Source organism: Mustelus asterias, chromosome 10, assembly GCF_964213995.1.
Source record: "Mustelus asterias chromosome 10, sMusAst1.hap1.1, whole genome shotgun sequence".
Lineage (NCBI taxonomy): Eukaryota > Metazoa > Chordata > Chondrichthyes > Carcharhiniformes > Triakidae > Mustelus > Mustelus asterias.
Genome location: NC_135810.1, coordinates 120,226,801 through 120,247,051, shown reverse-complemented (window position 1 = coordinate 120,247,051; position 20,251 = coordinate 120,226,801). Strand labels below are relative to the sequence as shown.

Genomic DNA, 20,251 nt, shown 5'->3' with positions numbered 1-20,251 from the left:
GGATTCAGCTCCACTTACCTGCCCGCTCACCATAACCCTTAATTACTTTACTGTTCAAAAATCTATCTATTCTTGCCTTAAAAACATTCAATGAGGTAGCCTCAACTGCTTCACTGGGCAGGGAATTCCACAGATTCACAACCCTTTGGGTGAAGAAGTTCCTCCTCAACTCAGTCCTAAATCTGCTTCCCCTTATTTTGAGGCCACATTCCCTAGTTCTAATTTCACCCGCCAGTGGAAACAATTTCCCTGCTTCTATCTTATCTATTCCCTTCATAATCATGTATGTTTCCATAAGATCTCCCCTCATTCTTCTGAATTCCAATGAGTATAGCCCCAGTCTACTCAGTCTTTCCTCATAAGCCAACCCTCTCAACTCCGGAATCAACCTAGTGAATCTCCTCTGCACCCCCTCCAGTGCCAGTATATCCTTTCTCAAGTAAGGAGACCAAAACTGTACACAGTACTCCAGGTGTGGCCTCACCAGCACCTTATACAGCTGCAACATAACCTCACTGTTTTTAAACTCCATCCCTCTAGCAATGAAGGACAAAATTCCATTTGCCGCCTTAATTACCTGCTGCACCTGCAAACCAACTTTTTGTGCTTCATGACCTTTCAGTTATACTGATATAAACCCCTGGAACCTGGTGGAAATCCAGAAACCTCACTGTCTACATTCAGGTACCTATTCCTGGAGCGAGATTCTTCCAGAGAACAACTGGAGAGCACAAATGTTTTTGAGATCTTACCTCCCGTGCAAATAACATGTGGGTCAAACCAACAGCTGGAGTCAGCATCTGGAGGTGATCCCCCGGGAAAGTGAATGGTTTTGCCATTGTCCTGCACAGTTTCGGTTGCCATCTCGATGGTGTAGGTGGGCGATAGGTGGTGACTCCTCCCATTGGTGTCCAAAATGACATAATTCACGATCCCTTCACCTCGGCTGTCCGTCTTGATCTGGTGATTGAAACCAGCGAATGTCAGGTTCTTGGTGTAGCTGGCAAGGGTGGTCCCCGAGATGTACAGCCCGTTTCGCTGGACATTCTCCATGGCTTTAGCAATGAAGTAAACACCGTTGTAAATTGTTCCAAAGAGAGGTGAGATCTGTGGAGTTAAGTGGATTACATTTCAGTGAAAAGCTGAGCCTGCAATTTGGCTTCCAAACTATTAGCCAGACCGAGAGACCACTGCAGCCTTATTTGACAATAGTTCAGATTACGTTTGGCCTCTTAGTGGTTAAGGATGACACGGTGGCACAGTGGTTAGCACCGCTTCCTCACAGCGCCAGGGACCCAGGTTCGATTCCCGGCTTGGGCCACTGTGTGGAGTTTGTACGTTCTCCCCGTGTCTGTGTGGGTTTCCTCCGGGTGCTCCGGTTTCCCCCCACAGTCTGAAAGACATGCTGGTTAGGTGCATTGACCATGCTAAGTTCTCCCTCAGTGTGCCTGAACAGGCGCTAGAATGAGGCGACTAGGGGATTTTCACAGTAACTTTGTTGCAGTGTTAATGTAAGCCTAGTTGTGGCACTAATAAATAAATTTTAAACTTAAAAAAAAACTTTAGAATAGATTTTAAAAAGACACCTCCCCCTCCCTGGATGTCTCTGATCTCCCTCCATCCTTCTCTCTTCCTCAGATGTGTTCAGCGTAGTGACTAGGGGAATTTCACAGTAACTTCATTGCAGTGTTAATGTAAGCCTACTTGTGACACTAATAAATAAACTTTAAAACTCTGTGGGATTGGGATTAACAAACAGAGCTCGAGGCTGCCAACTGCATCATGGGAGGTTTGCAAGAATGATACTGGGGCTAAAAGGGTTAACTTACGCAGAAAGGTTGCAAAGACAAGGCTGTTATTCCATTGAGAACAGGAGATTAAGGGGTGATCTTATTAAGATGTTTAAGATGATTAAAAGCAGGGATAGGGTAGAGAGAGGGAAAGTGTTTTTTCTGGTGAGCGAAGCCCAGAATAGAGAGGCATAAAATCAGAGCGAGGTTGTTCAGGAAGCACCTTTCTCAGGCTAGGCAGAGTGAACATCTGGAACTCTCTCTAAAAGGCTCAAGCTCAGTTAAAATTATCATCACGGAAATCGATAGATTTTTGTCAGGCAGGCATATTCTCAAGGCAAAATGGAGTTGAGATACTGATCCAGCTTGGTCTAATTAAATGCCAAGGGAGGTGATGGCCTAATGGTATTAGCACTCGACTATTAATCCAGAAACTCAGCTAATGTTCTGGGGACCGTAAGACTATAAGACATAGGAGCCAAATTAGACCATTCGGCCCATCGAGTCTGCTCCGCCATTCAATCATGGCTGCTATTTTTCCCATCCCCATTCTCCTGCCTTTTCCCCATAACCCCTGATCCCCTTATTAACCAAGAACCTATCTATCTCTGTCTTAAAGACATCCAATGACCTGACATCCACAGCCTTCTGCAACCACCCTCTGGCTGAAGAAATCCCTCCTCATCTCTGTTTTAAAGGATCGTCCCATTAGTCTGAGGTTGTGCCCTCTGGTTCTAGTTTTTCCTACTAGTGGAAACATCCTCTCCACGTCCACTCTATCCAGGCCTCAGGTTTGAATCCCCCCAGGGCAGATGGTGGAAGTTTAATTCAATAAAAAAAATCTGGAATTAAGAATCTACTGGTGATAATGAAACAAATGTCGGAAAAACCCATCTGGTTCACTAATGTCCTTTAGGGAAAGAAATCTGCCGTCCTTACTCGGTCTGACCTACATGTGACTCCAGACCCATAGCAACGTGGTTGACTTTAAACTGTCCTCTGGTTAGGTGCATTGACCCGAACAGGTGCTGGACTGTGGCGACGAGGGGAATTTCACAGTAACTTCATTGCTGTCTTACTTGTGCCTAATAAATAAACTTTAACTTTAAATGGCCTTGCAAGCCACTCAGTTTCAAGGGCAACTAGGGATGGGCAATCAATGTTGGCCCAGCCAGCGATGCCCATGTCTCATGAATGAATTTTTAAAAAAGGACAGGCTCAAAAGGCTGAATGGCCTCCGCCTATATGTGACATTATTCAATTTAGTCAGTCTGGGGACTGGTGGCCATGAAAACTGCTGAGTTGTTCCAAAATCCTAACTCGGCCACTAGTGTCCTTCAGGGAAGAGAACACCAGCCCCATTATCCCTGGTGAACTTTGAATACTCTCTGATATGGACTGTCAGGATGGCAATCCACCAGCATCTTTTCAGCGCAACCAGGGTTAGGCTTTCTCAGTTCTAACCACAAGAATCAATGCAATAATCTGAAACATTGTTAGCAGGTCATTCAGCTGCAAGGATCTTCACTGCTGTGTCGTCACCTGTCAACCAGTAGGTCGGGGCAAACTCTGTTCTGCTTCCCACAGGTACCCAAATTAATTCTGAAGAATTTACCACCACGTCATCTGATTGGCAATCCAACCCACCGAATGATAGAAACATAGAAACATAGAAGATAGGAGCAGGAGGAGGCCATTCGGCCCTTCGAGTCTGCTCCACCATTCATCACGATCATGGCTGATCATCCAACTCAATAGCCTAATCCTGCTTTCTCCCCATAACCTTTGATCTCATTCACCCCAAGTGCTATATCCAGCCGCCTCTTGAATACAATGATGGAACCTCACAGCACAGACAGAGGCCATTCAGCCCATTGTGCTTGTGGCAGTTCTCTGGACGAGCTATCCACTAAGTCCTACCACTACCTCTGTTCTTTCCCCAGAGTCCTGTCATTTCTTTTCCTTTTCAATTATTTATCCAATTCCTTTCTGAAAGTGACTATTGAATCTCCGTCCACCCAATCAGGCAGGTTCTTCCAGATCGGATCAGCTTTCCACCTACAAAGATTCCTCCTTATCTCCTCACTGAATCGTGATCTTAAATCTGTGTCCTTCCTGCCAATCACCTGCTCCCTACCTCTATCAGAACCCTTCAGGATCATAGAACCATGGAATCTACAGTGCAGAAGGAGGCCATTTTGGCCCATCAAGCCTGCACCGACAACAATCCCACCCGGTTCCTATTCCGATAACCCCACATATTCACCCTCCTAATCTCCCTGACACTAATGGGCAATTGAACATAGCCAATCAACCTAACCCGCACATCTTTGGACTGTGGGAGGAAACCGGAGCACCCGGCGGAAACCCACGCAGACATGGGGAGAATGTGCAAACTCCACACAGACAATAACCCGAGGCCGGAATTGAACCCAGGTCCCTGGTGCTGTGAGGCAGCAGTGCTGACCACTGTGCCACCGTGCCGCCCTGCACCATTTGGAACACCCTGATTAAACGTCCCCTCAACTTTGTCTACACATTGGGGCGGCACAGTTGCACAGTGTTTACCACTGCTGCCTCACAGCGCCAGGGACCCAGGTTCAATTCCGGCCTCGGGCGACTGTCTGTGTGGCGTTTGCACTTTCTCCTCGTGTCTGCGTGGGTTTCCTCCGGGTGCTCTGGTTTTCTCCCACAGTCCAAAGATGCGTGGGTGAGATTGATTGGCCATGTTAAATTGACCCTAGTGTCAGGGGGATGAGCAGGGTAAATGTGTGGGGTTACGGGAATAGGGCCTGGGTAGGTGTGGTTGGTACAGACTCAATGTGCCGAATGGCCTCCTTCTGCACTGTAAGGATTCTATGATTGAATGATTGGAGAACAATCCCAATTTTTCCAGAATGAAATAACCTGTTACATATTTTTTAAAAGTAAAAATTACTGGATATTATTACTGGAAATTATTGGATAGAGTATAGAGTTATAGAAGGCTTAGTCTGGGTCCTTAAAGGAAAATGGAAAGCAAACAGTTGAGTGCAAAACACACTGCAACTGAGCTGGAGAGGCCAGGTGGAAGAGATGGATGTCTGTTGGAGGTGAGTTGGGAAGAAGCATTATTCAGGTAGTTGTGGAGGATTGTTTTAAAATTCATTGTGGGATGTGGGTTTCAGTGGCTGGACCGGGGCTTATTTCATTTTAAGAATCAACCACATCGCTGTGGGTCTGGAGTCACATGCAGGCCAGACCAGGTAAGGACGGCAGATTTCCTTCCCTAAAGGACGTTAGTGTACCAGATGGGGTTTTTACGAGAATGGTTGCATGGTCATCAGTAGACTTTTAATTCCAGATTTTTATTGAATTCAAATTTCACCACCTGCTGTGGTCGGATTCGAACTCGGTTCCCCAGTGCATTACCCTGGATCTCTGGATCACTAGTCCAATGACAATACCATTAATCCACCACCTCCCTTTTATAATTGGCCTATCTAAAAGCTATCATTGTAACACCTTCAATCCATTGAATTCAGTGGCTGAAAACTGTTGTAGTAATGGTGATGATTGCTTTTCTGGCTTTCCCTGTTACATTCTGAGAAAGTTTCTCATTCCTGCTTGCTCTAACGCTGGCCTCCTGAGCCTGTTCCAACAAACCCAGCCAATAGATAGACTGTGTATCCTAATTTGGAACTATGTCATCAGATATTGGTTAACTTTCTTAGAAACAATTAGGTTCTTGATTGGTAAGGGGATCAACAGTTATGGGGAAAAGGCGGGAGAATGGGATTGAGAAATATATCAGCCATGATCGAATGGCGGAGCAGGCCTGATGGGCCGAATGGCCTAATTCTGCTCCCATATCTTATGGTCTTATGATCTTATGGTCTAATTGACCATTGGGTTTAGCCGGTGTACCTGCTCTGGTTGCTGGATTGTTGCTATTTCCCCATTCTCTTGAGCTTTTCTGATCGCCTCGTAGAAGTTCATCTCTTCTGATGCTATTGTTATCGTTAACACAGCGTCGTATGCTGCTCGCAGCTTGCTGTTGTTCCTCAGCACAGAGTAAGATGCATTCTTGTGAGGAAGGCTGTAGAGTAAGGTGTCATACGGTACAAAAACAAACCTTCCATCAGTCAATCCCATCTCATGGGCTTTCAGCAGAAGGACCGCCTGCTCCTCACCTCCAATGAGGACCGAGTGCATGCACATGATAATAACTGCAACATAAATAACTACATTAGCAGCATCTATCAAGACCAAGGCATCAATAGAAACATTAATAGAAATATATTGCCCATACACCACCTAAGACATTCACTCCACCCAGCACTGCCTCATTGAGGCCCAGACTTTCCCATTAGCACTTTGAAAACAAAGAACATCTACCATCTTGAAGAACAAAGATCCACGGTTGCTTGGGAACACCATCACCTTCCAAACTCGCCCCCCCAGATATTGGCTGCTCCTTCAATGCCACTGGAACTCTCTCCCAACAGCACTATTTATTGGTTTATTAGTGTCACAAGTAGGCTTATATTAACACTGCAATGAAGTTACTGTGAAAATCCCTTAGTCGCCACACTCCGGCACCTGTTCGGGTACACTGAGGGAGAATTTAGCATGGCCAATTCATCTAGCCAGCACGTCTCTCGGACTGTGGAAAGAAACCGGAGCACCCAGAGGAAACCCACGCAGACACAGGGAGAAAGTGCAGATTCAGTACAGACAGTGACCCAAGACAGGAATTAAACCAGGTCCCTGGAGCTGTGAGGCAGCAGTGCTAACCACTGTGCCACTGCGCCACCCACTGTGGGAGTCTCTTTGCCAAGTGGACTACAATGGTCCAAGAAGGCAGCTCAACACGACTTTATTAAGGATGTCTAAAGATGGGCTGCCCTTGCCAGCCACGTCCATTTCCAGATCACAGGAATCAATGAAGAAAGATGTCTATCAAACCATTCAAAGGGGCAACAGTTCCCAATGCCTCAATGGGTAACGTGTTAATGGACATTATTGCAAAGCAAGAGGGACACAGTTTCATTTCTTGGTCTGTGTTGTGTGACGTTAGTGTCTCTTTAAGAAAAGTTTTTTTTAAAGAAACATGATTTCTGCAGCTCACAGCTTCAGTGATGTCATTGTTGCCGGGCTGACTACGATGAGTCCTGTTATTGCTATTTAAGTGGTTTAAATGGGTTGTTTGTATTTACTCTGGGATCAGTTTTACGATCCTGCATTGTTAGGAGGACGGTCATGAGTTTTTGGACAGGATTTTTTTCCCTGTGAGTTTAAGGTTTCAGTTTTCAGTTCTGAGCTGCAGTTGCATTTTAGCAGGGGCATCAAGCAAGAAAGAAGCTGAAGTTTCTCTCTCTCTCTCTGTGTCCCTGTTATATTTGGAAATTCTGCTGGCTATCTCAAGGCAATGTTTTGCCTTCTGGAAAGAAAGTGCAGGCTTCGAAAAGACTCAATTCCAGTCAAGTGAGATTTTAATCTATGCTGTGTTAAGTCTGTGAAAAGGGTTTTGTCTATGAAAAGTTTTGGTTTGTTGGAACAGTTTTAATATGCAATTAAGGGTTAATACATTATTGCGGTTGTTTTCTTTCCTTTTTTGTTTGTAATTGTTAAAAGGTATTCCTAATTTTTTTCTATACATGTTAACTATATTCTTAAATAAACTTTGTTTGATAAAAGCTCCCTAGTGGGTTATTTGAATCATACCTGAAGTGAATCATTTCATGCTCATCCTAGCCAAATTCAAGATGCAAAACTTATGGTTCGGACGGTCTTTATAAAGTTCTTTGGAGTTTCTAACCTGAACCATAAGAGATGACTATTCTAATCACAATCGGAGCTGCAGTAAGCATTGACCTCAACATTCCTAGCTAGAGAAGGGGTGAAACCTGGCTCATGTCCAACAATGACCCCTTTCCCATAACCCTTGTTGTTGGATGGGCTTCTTTGTGCCCAGGTGAGGCCGGGATGAAGTGCGATTAACTCTTCTCACTCTCTCACCTCTGTAGAACAGCCTCATTGTTTAGGCTACCACTTGGATGAGGTACTGGAGCATAGTAGACATTTGCTGCACTGGATTCATAGAATCATAAAATCCTACAGTGCAGAAGGAGGCCATTTGGCCCATTGAGTCTGCACCAACCACAATCCCACGCAGGCCCTATCCCATAACCCCATGCATTTACCCTAGCTAGACCCTTTGACAGTAAGGGGTAATTTAGCATGGCCAAACCATCTAACCTGCACATCTTTGGAGTGTGGGAGGAAACCAGGGCACCCGGAGGAAACCCACGCAGACACGGGGAGAATGTGCAAACTCCACCAAACCTGGGTCCCCGGTCCTGTGAGGCAGCAGTGCTAACCACAGTGCCATCATGCCACCATCAGCTATAAAGTCCTTCGGGACATCGGGTGGATGTGAAAGATTTGGATTTATAGCACCTTTCTTTCTGCTGCTTGCTATGGCAACGCAAGCACCAACATCCTAAGGGAAGGGAACTTACCACCGAGCTCTGGTACCATGCTACATGGTTGACTCTTAATGCCCACAGGGGACGGCACACTGGTTGGCACTGCTGCCTCACGGCGCCAGGGACCCGGGTTCGATTCTCGGCTCAGGTCACTGTCTGTATGGAGTCTGCAAATTCTCTTCGTGTCTGCGTGGGTTTCCTCCGGGTGCTCAGGTTTCCTCCCACAGTCTGAAAGACGTGCTGGTTAGGGTGCATTGACCCGAACAGGCGCTGTAGTGTGGCGACTAGGGGAATTTCACAGTAACTTCATTGCAGTGTTAATGTAAGCCTTATTTGTGGCTAAAAAATAAACATTAAAACTTTAAACTTTGAAGAAAATGTGGGGCAAGTCAGTGTCACCCAGAATCGCAAGAATAAATCATTTTTTAAAAATGTTTAGTTTGCTCATAGAAGCATGATTCATGTATAAACATAGCCATGTCAAGTGTGATCAGCCATTAGTGAATAAAATAAGAGGACACTTCATTTTACATTTATACCATTGAAACTTCAATATGCGGCTTTCACACATTTTTCAGTTGTTCGTTTCAAGAAGAGAGATTTGCTGTCGCCTGGTTTAACTGAACACTGCACTTCAGCGAGGTGCGGCAATAATAATCTCTCTCTTAATGTCAACAAAACAAAGGAGATTCTCATCGACTTCAGGAAGCATAAAGGAGAACATGCCCCTGTCTACATCAATGGGGATGAAGTAGAAAGAGTCGGGAGCTTCAGGTTTTTAGGTGTCCAGATCACCAACAACCTGTCCTGCTCTCCCCATGCCGACACTATAGTTAAGAAAGCCCACCAACGCCTCTACTTTCTCAGAAGACTAAGGAAATTTGGCATGTCAGCTACAATTCTCGCCAACTTTTACAGATGCACCATTGAAAGCATTCTTTCTGGTTGTATCACAGCTTGGTATGGCTCCTGCTCTGCCCAAGACCGCAAGAAACTACAAAAGGTCATGAATGTAGCCCATCACGCAAACCAGCCTCCCATCCATAGACTCTGTCTACACTTCCCGCTGCCTCAACAAAGCAGCCAGCATAATTAAGGACCCCACGCACCCCGGACATTCTCTCTTCCACCTTCTTCCTTCGGGAAAAAGATACAAAAGTCTGAGATCACGTACCAACCGACTCAAGAACAGCTTGTTCCCTGCTGCTGTCAGACTTTTGAATGGACCTACCTCGCATTAAGTTGATCTTTCTCTACACCCTAGCTATGACTGTAACACTACATTCTGCACTCTCTCCTTTCCTTCTCTATGAAAGGTATGTTCTGTCTGTATAGCGCGCAAGAAACAATACTTTTCACTGTATGTTAATACATGTGACAATAATAAATCAAATCAAATGTTCAGAAGAAGGAGAATTGTTGGGAGGCAGGGTGAGAACATGTCAAACTTTACCAACCAGCACTCTTAAAGGGGCTATCTGTATACTGCGCAAGAAACAATACTGTCACTGTATATTAATACATGTGACAATAATCAATCAAATCAAATATTACATTGAGATGATCAGGTAAGCCAATGTGGCCTTGCGCATGAGACAAATCCTTGATTGAAATGTTGCATAAGGTAATTGCAACATGGTCATTTTAAAAGCTGTTTCTTAAAGCTGTTCCCACCATAATTAAAGTGCTCAGAGGAAAAAAACCTCTGAAAAAAACCACGTTGGAGAATATAAAACCAAGCAGGAAATAATTAGTGATTGTGTCTGATGCGCATCAATTGGACACGAGGCACAAAGCTTCGGTAAAAGAAGGCTTTTATTAACTAACAATGGAACTATCAGAACTTCAACACACTATCCCAGACTGAAGAGGTCCCGCCCGAACAGGGGGTCTTATACCTCTCCCAGGAGGCGGAGCCCGACTGGGATGTGCCACAACAGTTACAACCACAGGTGTATCAATCCCACCCTAGCCCAACAACAACATTAGAACAACCCAACAACAACATTAGAACAATCCCACAGTGGGAACAAACGATGGTTCACCACAGTGTCCTTGCTGCCAGCAGCACAAACAACTGCTTCACACTTTTATCTTTCATGCAGTCTTGATGTTTAAAGAACACTCACCCCATTATAGGAACAATGTGACCACATGAGAGTGGGGTTTAGGAGCATATTGCCAGTGATGAAGAATTTTAGCTCTGAGAAAAGACTGGATAGGCTGGGAAATCTCAGCAGGTCTGACAGCATCTGTGGAGAGAGAATAGAGCCAGTGTTTTGAATCAGGATGCTTTGAAGATGCCCTGACGAAGGGTCATCCAGACTCAAAATACTGGCTCTATTCTCTCTCCACAGATGCTGTCAGACCCGCTGAGATTTTCCTGCATTTTCTGTTTTTGTTTCAGATTCCAGCACACGCAGTAATTTGCCTTTATTTATTTAGATCGGCCGGGACTGCTTTCCATGGAATAGAGAAGGTTGTGGGGCTATTTGATTGACGTGTTTAAGATTATGAAGAGCCATGAGAGTGTGCATAGGAAGGACATTTTACTCTTGAACAAAGAGGTTAATGGGCGATATAGAATCAAAGTAATTGACAGTAAGATCAGAGAGAGGGTGGTGGGTGTGTGGGGTTGATGAGTAACTCTATCATCCGGTGGATGATCGGGGTCTGGAACTCACTATCTGAAAGGGTGGCAAAACCTTTTCTAACAAATAAAAAATACTTGGATATGCACTTGAAGTGCCGTAGCCTATAGGGCTACAGTCCAAGCAATGGAAAGTGGGAGCAGGCTTAATCGTTCTTTCTCAGGCAGCACAGACAAATTGGGCTGAATGGCCTCCTTCTGTGCTGATTTTTAAAAATGTTTCTATATTTGTAAAAATGTAAAGAAGGTTGGGCAATGAAAGACCACATAGCGAATCAACTGTGCTCCTTTAATGGACGCTGTCCCCCCATGCTAATACTATAGTTAAGAAAGCCCACCAACGCCTCTACTTTCTCAGAAGACTAAGGAAATTTGGCATGTCCGCTACGACTCTCTCACCGACTTTTACAGATGCACCATAGAAAGCATTCTTTCTGGTTGTATCACAGCTTGGTATGGCTCCTGCTCTGCCCAAGACCGCAAGAAACTACAAAAGGTCATGAATGAAGCCCAGTCCATCACGCAAACCAGCCTCCCATCCATTGACTTTGTCTACACTTCCCGCAGCCTCGTCAAAGCAGCCAGCATAATTAAGGACCCCACGCACCCCGGATATTCTCTCTTCCACCTTCTTCCGTCGGGAAAAAGATACAAAAGTCTGAGGTCACGTACCAACCGACTCAAGAACAGCTTCTTCCCTGCTGCTGTCCAACTTTTGACTGGACTTATCTTGCATTAAGTTGATCTTTCTCTACACCCTAGCTATGACTGTAACACTACATTCCGCACCCTCTCCTTTCCTTCTCTATGAATGGTATGCTTTGTCTGTACAGTGTGCAACAAACAATACTTTCCACTGTATACTAATATATGTGACAATCATAAATCAAATGAAATCAAACCTGATACTCCGCCAGAGCCGTCTATATGTGCATTATTGATTTTCATGAATTCACAGTGTAAACTAGATAAAAGCGAGAGCAGGAGTAGGATAGAAGGCCCATGAGCATCTTCCACCTTTCAATAAAATCTCAACTAATCTGCTCCAACAACTCTGCTTTCCCACCCTATCCACATGTCCTTCGATATCCTTTGGATTATTTTCCAATCCTCACTAGATTCAGGTGAGGTACCAGAGGAGCTGCCAGAGGTAATACTAGAGGCGGGTCCAATTTTGTCTTTTAAAAAGCATTTAGACAGTTACATGGGTAAGATGGGTAGAGAGGGATGTGGGCCAAACACAGCAATTGGGATTAGCTTAGGGGTTAAAAAAAGGCCGGCATGGACAAGTTGGGCCGAATGGCCTGTTTCCATGCTGTAAACCTCTTGGACTCTATGAATGATGTACCGTTATTTACAAAGGGTGTGAGGGATTGGCCAGGAATCTACGGACCGGTTAGTCTGATTTCAGTGGTGGGCAATTTATTGGAAACAATTTTGAGAGACAGGATAAACTGTTACTTCGAAAGGCACGAATTGATCAGGGTTAGTCAGCATGGTTTTATTAGGGATAGATCATGTCTTGCTAGCACCATTACAATAAAGGCTAACATACCATTTGCCTTTCTAATAGCTTGCTGTGTCTGTTCGCTAGCTTTCTGTGATCATGCATAGGAGTCCCAAATCCTTAAGGCTTTACCAGTACTTTTTAAAAAGTTCTGTTTTTCCATTTACCTAATTTCACATTTCCCAAAAGTGATGCAGTCTCTGCCAATTTCTTGCCCACTAATGTAACCTGTCTCTATATTTCGCTTTGCATCTTCTGCATATCCAAAGATGTGCAGATTAGGTTGATTGGCCAGGCTAAATTGCCCCTTAGTGTCCCACGCTGCGTAGGCTAGAGGGATTAGCGGGGTAAATATGTGGGGATAGGGCCTGGGTGGAATTGTTGTCAGTGCAGACATGATGGGCCGAATGGCCTACTTCTGCACTGTTGGGATTCTATGATTCTATATTGATGGAGTGATAAATATTTACCACGAACCTGGGAAGAGCTCCCCTACTCTTCTTCCAAATAGTGTATAAAATCTTTAATGACCAACTGAGAGGGAAAATGGACCTGGATTTCACATCTCATCCAAAAGCTCCGATTAGAATCACCTCCTTCACAACTTTCACGTGACCGCTCCCTCAAAGTGCCGCAGTTCTGCGGTAAGGCTGCTAGTGAGCAAATACTAGAAATACCATCAATACACAACACTAGCAAGGATGTGCAGGTTAGGTGCATTGGCCATGCTAAATTGCCCCTTAGTGTCCCGCGATGCATAGGTTAGAGGGATTAGCGGGATAAATATGTGGGGTTACGGGGATAGGGCCTGGGTGGGATTGTTGTCAGTGCAGACTTGATGGGCTGAATGGCCTCCTTTTGCACTGTAGGGATTCTATGATTTACTTTCCCACCTAGCTTTGGGCCATGAGCAAATTTGGATAAATTACTCTCAATCCTCTCATCAAAGTCATTGATATTGACTATATCCCAAGCATTAATTCTTCTGGCACTCCACGGGTTACAACCTGCCAACCTCAATATGACCTATTCCCTACTCCCTGTTTCCTTTCCTTCATATGTACATGTGAAATATGAGCCATTTGGCCCCTCGAGCCTTCTCCGCCTTTCAATAAGATCATTGCTGATCTGGATGTGTTGAGTTCCACCTTCCTATCATCTAACCCTTAATCCAGGCTAATATATTACCCATAGCTCCATGGATCCTAACCTTTCACATGGCCCCATTTGAAATGGCTTCTGAAAACAGAGTTGCCAACCCTCCAGGATTGGCATGGAATCTCCAGGAATTTAACCTCAGTCTCCAGGACACTGCTGTGTACGACTCTAGAGAAATATCATCGGGGCATTAAAAAAGATTGGGGTTTTTAGGCATTTCCTTTGAACATGTCGCTTCACCTCACTATGGGAAGGGGTACAGAGCACATTCACCAGGATGTTGCCTGAGATGGAGCATTTGAGCTATAAGGAGAGACTGGATAAGTTTGGGATTGTTTTCTTTAGAACAGAGAAGGCTGAGGAGAGACATGATGATGTGCATAAGATTACGAGGGGTTTGAAGGGGGAGAACAGGGAGCAGGTGTTCCCCTTGTTGAGAGGTCAATCATTAGGGAACATAATTTTAGGATGGGATTTAGCAGGAGATTCAGAGGGGATTTGAGAAAAAGAAAACACTCAGAGGGTAATGGGAATCTGGAATGCACTGCCTGGGAAGGTAGTGGAGTATTTGGTAGTAAAAGTGGCTTTTGCTACCAAGTAAACCTGTTGGACTTTAACCTGGTGTTGTTAGACTTCTTACTGTGTTTACCCCAGTCCAACGCCGGCATCTCCACATCAAGGTAGTGGAGGCCAGAAATTTACAACCTTTACAAGGTATTTGGATGAGCTCTTGAAATATCCTAACATTCAAGGATATGGGACAAGTGCAGGAAAATAGGATTAGTGCAGCTTTGGTGGTAGTTATTGTAGGTGTAGATTCGATGGGCTGAATGGCCTTTTCTGTGCTGTATGAATCTACGATTCTATGATTCTGTCCAAAATTTTGAATAATGCATTAGCAACAATGGTAAGATGAGGAAAAACTTGGTTGTGCAGCAAGTAGGTAGGATCTGGAATGCACTGTCTGAGAGTGTGGTGGAGACAGATTCACACAGTGAGTGGTTAGGATCTGGAATGTACTGTCTGAGAGTGTGGTGGAGACAGATTCACACAGCGAGTGGTTAGGATCTGGAATGTACTGTCTGAGAGTGTGGTGGAGACAGATTCACACAGCGAGTGGTTCGGATCTGGAATGTACTGTCTGAGAGTGTGGCGGAGACAGATTCACACAGCGAGTGGTTAGGATCTGGAATGCACTGTCTGAGAGTGTGGTGGAGACAGACTCACACAGCGAGTGGTTCGGATCTGGAATGTACTGTCTGAGAGTGTGGTGGAGACAGATTCACACAGTGAGTGGTTAGGATCTGGAATGCACTGTCTGAGAGTGTGGCGGAGACAGATTCACACAGTGAGTGGTTAGGATCTGGAATGCACTGTCTGAGAGTGTGGCGGAGACAGATTCACACAGCGAGTGGTTCGGATCTGGAATGTACTGTCTGAGAGTGTGGTGGAGACAGATTCACACAGTGAGTGGTTAGGATCTGGAATACACTGTCTGAGAGTGTGGCGGAGACAGATTCACACAGTGAGTGGTTAGGATCTGGAATGCACTGTCTGAGAGTGTGGTGGAGACAGATTCACACACTGAGTGATTAGGATCTGGAATGTACTGTCTGAGAGTGTGGTGGAGACAGATTCACACAGTGAGTGGTTAGGATCTGGAATGCACTGTCTGAGAGTGTGGTGGAGACAGATTCACACAGTGAGTGGTTAGGATCTGGAATGTACTGTCTGAGAGTGTGGTGGAGACAGATTCACACAGTGAGTGGTTAGGATCTGGAATGTACTGTCTGAGAGTGTGGTGGAGACAGATTCACACAGCGAGTGGTTAGGATCTGGAATGTACTGTCTGAGAGTGTGGTGGAGACAGATTCACACAGTGAGTGGTTAGGATCTGGAATGTACTGTCTGAGAGTGTGGTGGAGACAGATTCACACAGCGAGTGGTTAGGATCTGTAATGTACTGTCTGAGAGTGTGGTGGAGACAGATTCACACAGCGAGTGGTTAGGATCTGGAATGTAATGTTTGAGAGTGTGGTGGAGACAGATTCACACAGTGAGTGGTTAGGATCTGGAATGCACTGTCTGAGAGTGTGGTGGAGACAGATTCACACAGTGAGTGGTTAGGATCTGGAATGCACTGTCTGAGAGTGTGGTGGAGACAGATTCACACAGTGAGTGGTTAGGATCTGGAATGTAATGTTTGAGAGTGTGGTGGAGACAGATTCACACAGTGAGTGGTTAGGATCTGGAATGCACTGTCTGAGAGTGTGGTGGAGACAGATTCACACAGTGAGTGGTTAGGATCTGGAATGTAATGTTTGGGAGTGTGGTGGAGACAGATTCACACAGTGAGTGGTTAGGATCTGGAATGTACTGTCTGAGAGTGTGGCGGAGACAGATTCACACAGTGAGTGGTTAGGATCTGGAATGTACTGTCTGAGAGTGTGGTGGAGACAGATTCACACAGTGAGTGGTTAGGATCTGGAATGTAATGTTTGAGAGTGTGGCGGAGACAGATTCACACAGTGAGTGGTTAGGATCTGGAATGTACTGTCTGAGAGTGTGGTGGAGGCCACACACGAGGGTCTTCAGTCGGATAAGTATCTGAAGATTTACAGGGCTGCTGGGAAATTGCAGGGGAGTGATCACTGCTAATCCTGGTGATTGAAGTGAAATTAAGTTCTGACCAATTTGTTACTCTTGTGTCTAACTGGCTCTCTCACTTTTCAGAGGCTGCTCTGAATCTGTCCAAAAGGCTACCTTGAATGGCCCTGTATTTTAGGTTCAATGAGGAGACAGGAGTCAGCGAGTACGTCTAAACTAAGGACTGAACGGCAAGAAGATCCTTTGGTGTAAAGGTCAGCTTGGCTCAGTTAGTAGCACTCTGATTTTTTGCTTCCATGGTCATGTTTTGGAACGCCATTCAGAAACGAATCACACGACCGAGGCCTGATGCTCCAATGTAGCAGAGACAGAGTTCAGCATTGCCAGAGGCACCAAGCTTCAGGTGAGATTGTAAACTAAAGTCTTGTTCAGGTGAGTAGTGGGAAAAGTCCAATGGTAAAATGACAGGATTGATCTCCCCCAATCTAATCTACCTTAATGAGAGGATAAATACTGAAGGCTGGAGGGCTTGGACGTCTGCAGAAAATGTAACTGTGTCCATCTCTCCAAGTAAGAAGTTTCACAACACCATGTTAAAGTCCAACAGATTTATTTGGAATCCTGAGCTTTAGGAGTGCTGCCCCTTCATTGATGAAGGAACGGCTTGTGATTCCAAATAAACCTGTTGGACTTTAACCTGGTCTTGTGAGACTTCTTACTGTGCTTATCCCAGTCCAACGCCGGCATCTCCACTTGATAATCCCAAGAACATCTTTTACTTGGGATTGAGTTCCACATGCCGTTTTGTAAAACATCATTGGGATGAGTGTGAGATATTGATCTGTACTTCATCCTCAGGATGTGGACAGTATTGTCTAACCTTACTTGTTCTGAGAAGGTGACATGTGAGCCTCTCCTTCCTTCACTGCTGTCCTCGAGCAGCACCTTGAGGGAAGTGAGAGGGGAGGATACTGGGACACCAAGACAGTCAACAGAACCTGGAGGAGAAAGTGAGGGGACGACACTGGGACACTGGGACAGACAGTCAGTAACACCTAGAGGAGAGTGTGAGAGGAGGACACCGGGACATCAAGACTGACAGTCAGCAGCATCTCGGGGCAATTGTGAGAGGAGGGCATTGGGACACCGGGACAGACAGTCAGAATCACCTAGAGGTGAGTGTGAGAGGAGGACACTTGGACAGACAGTCAGCAACATCTAGAGCTGGAATAGAGGCTACAAGGGAGAGAGCTGATTGTCAGAAGATTGAAAACAGCACAAGGGTGCAGTGAGAAATCTGAGCCCCAGCTGGAGTTTGGAGCTCCTGAGGTGACTTCAGGATTCAAAAGTGAAGTGGGGCAAGGATCAAAAGCTCAAAGCGCAGTGTGCTCCTCCTGCTCCATGTGGGAATACAAGGAGCATTTCCAGTGCCTGGGGCCAGTATGTGTGCAGGAAGTGTCTCCAGCCGCAGCTCCTGGAAGCCCAGGTTTCAGAGCTGGAGAGGCACTGGGGACACCGTGGACCATCCGCGAGTCGGAGGGTATCATGGATAGCGTAAGTCTGGTATTGGACTTGTTACACATTGAGTGCCTCTGCACTGTCTCAGACTTCCTGTCGCACTGACTTAACCTTATTAAGGAAACGGTGATAATGCAGAGGGCTCCTTTTTCAGGTTGGCCACCAGTAACCAGTGCAGTTCCACAGCGATCAGTGCTGGGATCGCAGCTGTTTACAATATATATCAATGACTCGGAGGAAGGAAGCAAATGGACTGTAGCCAAATTTGCAGACGACACCAAAATAGGTGGAAAGGCAAGTTGCGAGAGGGATACAAACAGTTTACAAAGATAATGATAGGTTAAGTAAGTGGGCAAAAAGTTGGCAGACGGAATCTAATGTGGGAAAATGTGAAGTTGGAAGGGAGAATTTTAAAAATGAGTATAATTTAAATGGAGAAAAACTGCAGAAAGCTGCAATACAAAGGGACTTGGGGGCACTTGAGCACAAAACACAGAAAGCTAGCACACACGAGCAGCAGGTAACCAGGAAAGTGAATGGAATGTTGGCCTTTATTTCAAGGGGGTTGGAGTATAAGAGTAGAGAAGTCTTGCTGTAACGGTACAAGGTACTGGTAAGGCTACACTTGGAATACTGTGTGCAGTTCTGGTCACCCTATTATAGAAAGGTTATTATTAAACTAGAAAGGGTGCAGAAAAGATTTACTCGGATGCTACCGGGACTTGATGGATTGAGTTATAAGGAGAGGCTGGATAGACTGGGACTTTTTTCTCTGGAGCGTAGGAGGCTGAGGAGTGATCTTATAGAGGTCTATAAAATAATGAGGGGCACAGATCAGCTTGATAGTCAATATCTTTTCCCAAAAGTAGGGGAGTCTAAAACTAGAGGGCATAGGTTTAAGGTGAGAGGGGAGAGATAACAAAAGTATCCAGAAGGGCAATTTTTTCACACAGAGGGTGGTGAGTGTCTGGAACAAACTGCCAGAGGTAGTAGTAGAGGCGGGTACAATTTTGTCTTTTAAAAAGCATTTAGATAGTTACATGGATACGATGGGTATAGAGGGATATGGGCCAAATGTGGGCAATTGGGACTAGCTTAGACGTTTAAAAAAAAAAGGGCGGCATGGACAAGTTGGGCCAAAGGGCCTGTTTCCATGCTGTAACCCTCTATGACTCTATGGTGAGACCACAATCTGGAATCTGGAGAGATGGTCACGCTGCACAGAGAGGGAATGGGTGACCACCAGGCAAAGCAAGAGGGCTAGACAGGCAGTGCAGGAATCTCCTGCGACCATTCCCCTGCAAAACAGAGATACCACTTCGGATGCTGTTGGAGGGAATGGCAACAAATTCACTCATAGAATCATAGAATCGCTACAGTGCAGGAAGAGACCATTCAGCCCATCGAGCCTGCAGCAACAATAAGCCCACCCAGGCCCTATCCCTGTAAGCTCATGTATTTACGCCGCTAATCCCCTTGATACTAAGATTCAATTTAGCACGGCCAAGCAACCTAACCCGCACATCTTTGGACAGTGGGAGGAAGCCAGAGCACCTGGAGGAAACCCACGCAGACATGGGGAGAATGTGCAAACTCCACACAGGCAGTCACCCTAGGCTGGAATTGAACCCGGGTCCCTGGTGCTGTGAGACAGCAGTGCTAAACACTGTGCCATGGTGCTGCACCATTGCACCATGGTCGGCTCTGCTGCACAGGAGAGGAGTAAAAAGTATGGGAACAGAAGCGTTCTAGGGGATTCAATTGTAAGGGGAATAGATATGTGTTTCTGAGGCTGCAAAATGAGGCTCCAGGATGGTATGTTGCCTCCCTGCTGGTAGGATCAAGGATGTCTCAGAGTGGCTACAGGACATTCTGGAGGGGGAGAGTGTACAACCAGTGGTCGTGGTGCACATTGGTACAAATGACATAGGTTAAAAAAAGGGATGAGGTCCTAAAACCAGAATATAGGGAGTTAGAAAGTAAATTGAAAAGTTGGAACTCAAAGGGAGTGAAATGAGGATTACTACCAGTGCCATGTTCTAGTCAGAGTAGAAATAGCAGGATAGATCAGATGAATATGTGGCTGAAGAGATGGTGCGAGGGGAAGTGCTTCAGATTCCTGGATCATTGGGACTGGTTCTGGGAGAGGTGGGACCTGTACAAACATGATGATTTGCGCCTGGGCAGAACCAGGACTAATGTTTTGGGAGGAGTATTTGCTAGAGTGGTTGGGGGGTGGGAACCTATGTAAGGAGTCAGGGGAGGGGGAAACATGGATAAGAACAAAAACCAGGAATAAGAAGAGTGATAGGCAGAGAAATCAAGGGCCAGAATCTGGAACTCATTGCCGGGGGAGGTAGTGGAAGCAGATACGATAGTGAGTTTTAAGGGGCGTCTGGACAAATACATGAATAGGATGGGAATAGAGGGATATGGTCCCCGGAAGGGTAGGGGGTTTTAGTTCAGTCGGGCAGCATGGTCGGTGCAGGCTTGGAGGGCCAAAGGGCCTGTTCCTGTGCTGTAATTTTCTTTGTTCTTTGTTCTTTGTTCT

General features: G+C 45.5%; 1 protein-coding gene across 1 annotated transcript in view; it reads right to left on the bottom strand.

The window, feature by feature from the left end:
* The window catches only part of gucy2f (guanylate cyclase 2F, retinal), a 131,353-nt gene that overhangs the window by 98,451 nt on the left and 12,651 nt on the right, over positions 1–20,251 (bottom strand). Inside the window, exons 2-3 of the mRNA XM_078221470.1 lie at positions 5,697–5,998; positions 753–1,107 (exon numbers count right to left, since the gene is read on the bottom strand). Coding sequence (XP_078077596.1) covers positions 753–1,107; positions 5,697–5,998 — 657 coding nt within the window. The remainder of the gene's footprint in view (positions 1–752; positions 1,108–5,696; positions 5,999–20,251) is intronic.